Source organism: Seriola aureovittata, chromosome 6 (assembly GCF_021018895.1).
Source record: "Seriola aureovittata isolate HTS-2021-v1 ecotype China chromosome 6, ASM2101889v1, whole genome shotgun sequence".
Lineage (NCBI taxonomy): Eukaryota > Metazoa > Chordata > Actinopteri > Carangiformes > Carangidae > Seriola > Seriola aureovittata.
In genome coordinates this window covers 11,246,173-11,251,131 of record NC_079369.1, presented here as the reverse complement: position 1 = coordinate 11,251,131, position 4,959 = coordinate 11,246,173, and the positions used below count along the sequence as shown (strand labels likewise).

Here is a 4,959-nt window from a genome sequence, read left to right as displayed (position 1 = left end):
ACGGTAAGACAGAAAAAGAGAGGTGGTGGAAGTGAGTGAGTGAGAGATGGGCAGGGAGGTATAAAGAGAGGGAGGGAGTAATATAAGAGAGGCAGCCATAGAGGGAGAGGTGACAGAGTAGATTATCCTCCTCTCCTCTCCTCCTCTCTGCCAGCCTCATCATGGTCATGCTGCAGATGTTGACTGTTATCTCTCTGACTGTTATCCTCCTGGCATCTGTGGAAGGTAGGACATAGCCATACTTACTTTGTATGGGTGTGTGTGTGCGTGTGTGTGTGTGTGTGTGTGTGTTGCATGGCTTGCATGCACCCTGCAGGTGGACAGTGTAGCAAGAGAGCGATGGCGAAGACAGAAAAAGGAGAGAAGAGGGAAAGAGAGATAGCAGCAGCAGGAGCAGCAGGGAGGGAGGCATGGATGTAAACAGAGGGGCAGAACGCAGGAGGACGAGCATCTGAAATCCCACAACACACACACAGAAAGACAGCAACTGTGTCAGGGCTCAGTCTGTGTGATGGTGTCACCTCGTCTGTTTTTCGAAATGTTGTGAAAGCGCTGGAAGTGCGGTGATGTGCCTGAGGATGGATTCTAGATCATCTGTGGCATAACAAAGCAGCACTGTCCTATTTTACAGCTCTTATTGCTCCTGCTGCCTCACATCACACTTTAATTTGTTTACCCAATTGCTTTGGATGAAAAGGCATCATGGCACACCCTCCACACAAACACACACTCCCTCCTCTCCTTCTCTCACTTTCCCTCTCTCTTTCGTTTCACTGGCATGATAGTATGTTTTGCTGCACAATGGGATGCCATTGTAATTCCTCTGGCATTCTTGTGTGTGTATATGTGTGTCCATATGTGAGTGTGTATATGTAACCAGATGGCATGTGCACATTCTGCAGAACAGATAACATTTTTTTTCTGTCTACAAAAGCTTCCAAAACACAGTGTTTCAGTCTTTGCTGACACCAGAATACTGACTTCAGAGAGCTTAAAAATCATGGTCCCATGAAGTAAATATGGCTTTAAAATGTGTCTGTATCTGATTTGAATGCAATTCATGATAAAACTTTTCTGGCTGCCATGTTGTTGCTTCAGTGTCCTGTTTGAGAATTTTGCTCTGATATGACCTTGTTAGCTAATATAAAAGGTCTGAAATAGAAGGCAATAAGCCAGCATGATGAAGTGAGTTTGACACCAAAGAACTTCAGGGTCACTTTGTCAGTTTCTTTTTTTCCTAATGCTTTCTCGTTCTTGTTTCTCTGTGTTTGCCTCTTTTGTTTCCCAGGTAAAGGTGTGCAGATGCAGAGAGATGTCCAGTGCTGCATGTTGTACTCCCAGGGCAAGGTGCGTACCAAAGATGTGTTGCGGTTTGAGGTGCAGACGGAGGGGCCCGACTGCAGTATACAAGCCATCATGCAAGTATTTCAACTATCCACTCCTGGAGCTAAAGAGAACACAGCAATCTGCAGGCATGGAAAATATGCCTCTCGTTAGAGGAGGGCAGAGCCGGGCTGAGAGGCATTGTCATCTTTCCAGGTCATGTTGTTATGGCAGGGCTCGGAGCTGTAATTGCCAGGGAAGTAAGAAAGGAAATATGTGGGAATAACAAGCCATCTGAAAATACCTTCCAAGCCAGCTGAGCCCTGCCGCAGCCAGTCAGTCAGAACAGCAGGGTTTAGTTAAGTAAACCATTCTGCATTGTGATACCTATTGTTTCCAGCGGGTCAGAGAAATCCGATGTAGCTGGGGAATGAAGAGCTTGCTTTTTCATGTGGTCCAGTTAACAAAAACATGGAATTCTTATAGATACAAGAGTTTCTTTTGGTCCTCTCTATTTCATTGGTTAACAGCCTCTTTTGTTCAAGTTTTGGTCACAGTTGGACTTCTTTCTACCACAGCAAAAAATTAAAAAAATGTATTTGACTAATTCCAGTCATTTAATAGCAACTCTGTGATTCTCTGATGCTTTGCTACACCTGACAGACATCTTAGTAATGGAGTAGTCCTCCACATTATTGCTGAATCACTGGTTTTGCTATTCTCTTGCTTCCGCATACAACAGATTCAGATTCTGGGTTTCTTTCTTTTTCCCACAAAGTTCAACAGAACCTCGTACTTCAATACTGTATTGTGTAATAAGTATTATGTTCTTTTTGTAGTCTTTACACAAAGAAAGCGGTGAAATGTGCAGACCCCAGAGACCGTAAGGTGAAGAGGTTGCTGAGAAAACTCCTGCAGAGACAGAGAACCAAGGCCCACCGAACCATGTGGCTCCTTCCTCATGACAACCTGCCTGTCATGTCAGAGGTCAGACACAAGCTACTTTACAGCTCCATGACTGTTACACCCTCCAGTAATCCCACAATACACTGTGTATCAAATGTAATAAAATAAAATGTAATAAGTCTAACACTTTGATCTACTGTATCTGTTTGTATCATTCTGAATTAAATTAGTTTAGAAGAGTACCTCTTCATGTTATTTCCTTGTTACATGAGACATTAATAGAGCTTCTTCTCTTGTGATTATCAGGACAAGAAAGATAACTGGGCGGTTCTCAATGTGGAGTGATGGAGCGGAGGAAAACTCATAGTCATAAGTAAGTCTTTAAAACTTTAGTCATGCAAGTTCAGTGCATTGCATATAATATGTATATAATATGAAAAAGTTCCTCTTTCAAATGTTTCGTTTATTTTTACATTCTTCCCATTTTTCTACAGGCCAAGTAAACTTTCAGCAGCTCGCCTTCTTAACATGGCGAAGCTTGCTGATTTCTCCAGTCGTCTCGTGTCTCTCTCTGTCTACACTATCCGTCTCCCTGGGACCAGACCTGGGCAGCAATACATATTTAAATGGCTTTAGATATTTAAATATGAACTGTGCTTGAAATATTCCCAAACACGTGGCTGGAACAGTCTCAACAGAGGAGTATTTACTTGTAAGATAAGTTGAATTGATTTTTTTTTTAATGGCTCATACTGTTATTTGCCGGAGTCTGCCTGGAAGTGTCTCCCTCTACAAAAACAAACCTACTCGTGGCTGATGTAAAATCAGTGAAAAAGTTGTAATTAAACAAAGGATAAATGAGCAGTGATATTAATATTGTATATCAGCAAAATACTCTATGCTTATTTGTGACTTGTATACCTTCAGTAATGTGTAATGACACTTCACACAGTAAAGTAGATGGGGTTTTGTCGCACTGAGTGTACAGAATACTGGGGAACTAATATTGATTTGCACCTCGTTTTGTACAATCCAGGTCCCAGTTGTCTTAAAGTTTAAAAATCCTTGTTCAGGCTTTGACCTTCTGTATCTGACTGTTAGACAGGTGAAATCAGTGGGATCAGAGAGAAGATTCCAGCTGAATTCAACTCTGTTACATAAAAGAGCAAATGTTCCTGATATTTATCCACTTTGTATGTTGACTGTTTATAAATTCAGTATGAAACCTGAGTCAATCTTTTAAAATTAGGCCCTCAGACATCGACCAGTCATTTCCATATCTATTTGCAGTTTACATTTGTCTTTTTTCACCAATAGTCCGTCACTAAACTATGCCAAAGTATTCATGACTCAATTCACCACATGGCAAGGCTGTTAAAACTTTGAGGGCTCAATTGTGTGTGAAACACACAAGTATTGTAGAAGAATGCACTGTATGTTAAAACACAGTATCTCAATTTTATAAATTAATCTGAAATAATAACTCAAACTGCGTCACTCTCTTTTTGTATCTTGTGTTTCTCTGCATGTCCTATTTACTACACAGTACAGTAAACAGTAAATATTAGCACGCTAACAAGCTAAACTAAAACAATGATCATAGTAAACATTATACATACTATTATATGAATAATATACTAATATAAATTATGAGCATTGGCACTATGAGCAAGTTAGCATAATGACATTAGCATTTAACTCAAAACACTGGCTGCTGTGCAGTGCAGTCTCACAGAGCTGCTAGCATGGCCGTAGACTCTTTTTCGAGTTGTCTGTCCATATGTCCATACTTACGTCCGTCTCATTCTCGTGAACACGACACCTCAGTAACGCCTCGATGGAATTGCTTCATATTTGGCACAAAATTCACTGGCCCTCGAGGACGAAATGATTAGAGTTTGTTGGTCAAAGGTCAAAGGTCAAGGTCATGTGATAGCCGATAACATGGTTTTAGCTTTGTGAACGCAATGTCTTGGGAATAAGGGAATTCCCTCAAATTTGGCACAAACACCCTTTTGGATGCAAGGATGAACTGATTAGATTTTGGTGGTCATAGGGTAAAGGACAAGGTCACTCCTTGGCCATAACTCACAAATGAATTCGTTAACTATGACACAATTCAACACAAATGCCGAAAAGGATAAAATGATGGAGTGATGATTTTTTATATCCAAATGATCAAAGGTCAACTTCACTGTGATATCCATCTGCATTAGTGCATTATTCTGCCATTATTAAATGGAACACAGGAAATGGAGATTGTGACCACATTTCCTGGAACTTGGGTGGTGGGCGGAGGCATACAACCACGAGGTGGTAATTCTACGTAATTCTTTAACTGTTGTTAGGCACCATGATGCCGTAGAATTTATATCTTTAGGTTAACAAAGGGCTCTAAACCTTGTTTTCTTAAAGTAAATACATTTATTACCTGTGTGAATGAAGAAGGTCTGTTTTAAAAGAATCTGTAATAATGTAATCTAAGGCGTTACAATGACAACAGAAACTTTTAAAAAATTTAACCAGAAGCACAAAAGGTCAAGTTTGGCCTTTATAGTGATCAACTATTCACATTCCAGTCAAATGGTTTTAAGACAGAAACCACACAATTATTATTACAAACTCCTCACATATATCATTTGACCTATGTTTGTCTCTGAGAGCACAGTTTCTGGCCAGGAGAATATCCTCCACCAGGGGTAGCCACAAACACAATAATGAGTATCACAG

General features: G+C 40.4%; 1 protein-coding gene across 1 annotated transcript; it reads left to right on the top strand.

The window, feature by feature from the left end:
* On the top strand, nt 1-3,712 carry ccl44 (chemokine (C-C motif) ligand 44). Its single transcript, XM_056378824.1, has 5 exons — nt 1-225; nt 1,289-1,418; nt 2,163-2,310; nt 2,536-2,602; nt 2,724-3,712. The coding sequence occupies exons 1-4, from the start codon at nt 162-164 to the stop codon at nt 2,572-2,574; spliced, it is 381 nt and encodes a 126-aa protein (XP_056234799.1). The 5' UTR covers nt 1-161; the 3' UTR covers nt 2,575-2,602; nt 2,724-3,712.
* Nucleotides 3,713-4,959: the final 1,247 nt, after the last annotated feature.

Coding starts and splice junctions, on each gene's coding strand:
- ccl44 (XM_056378824.1), top strand. CDS start 162: ATGGTCATGCTGCAGATGTTGACTGTTATCTCTCTGACTGTTATCCTC. Junction 226..1,288: donor CCTCCTGGCATCTGTGGAAG/GTAGGACATAGC, acceptor TTTGTTTCCCAG/GTAAAGGTGTGCAGATGCAG. Junction 1,419..2,162: donor TGCAGTATACAAGCCATCAT/GCAAGTATTTCA, acceptor TTCTTTTTGTAG/TCTTTACACAAAGAAAGCGG.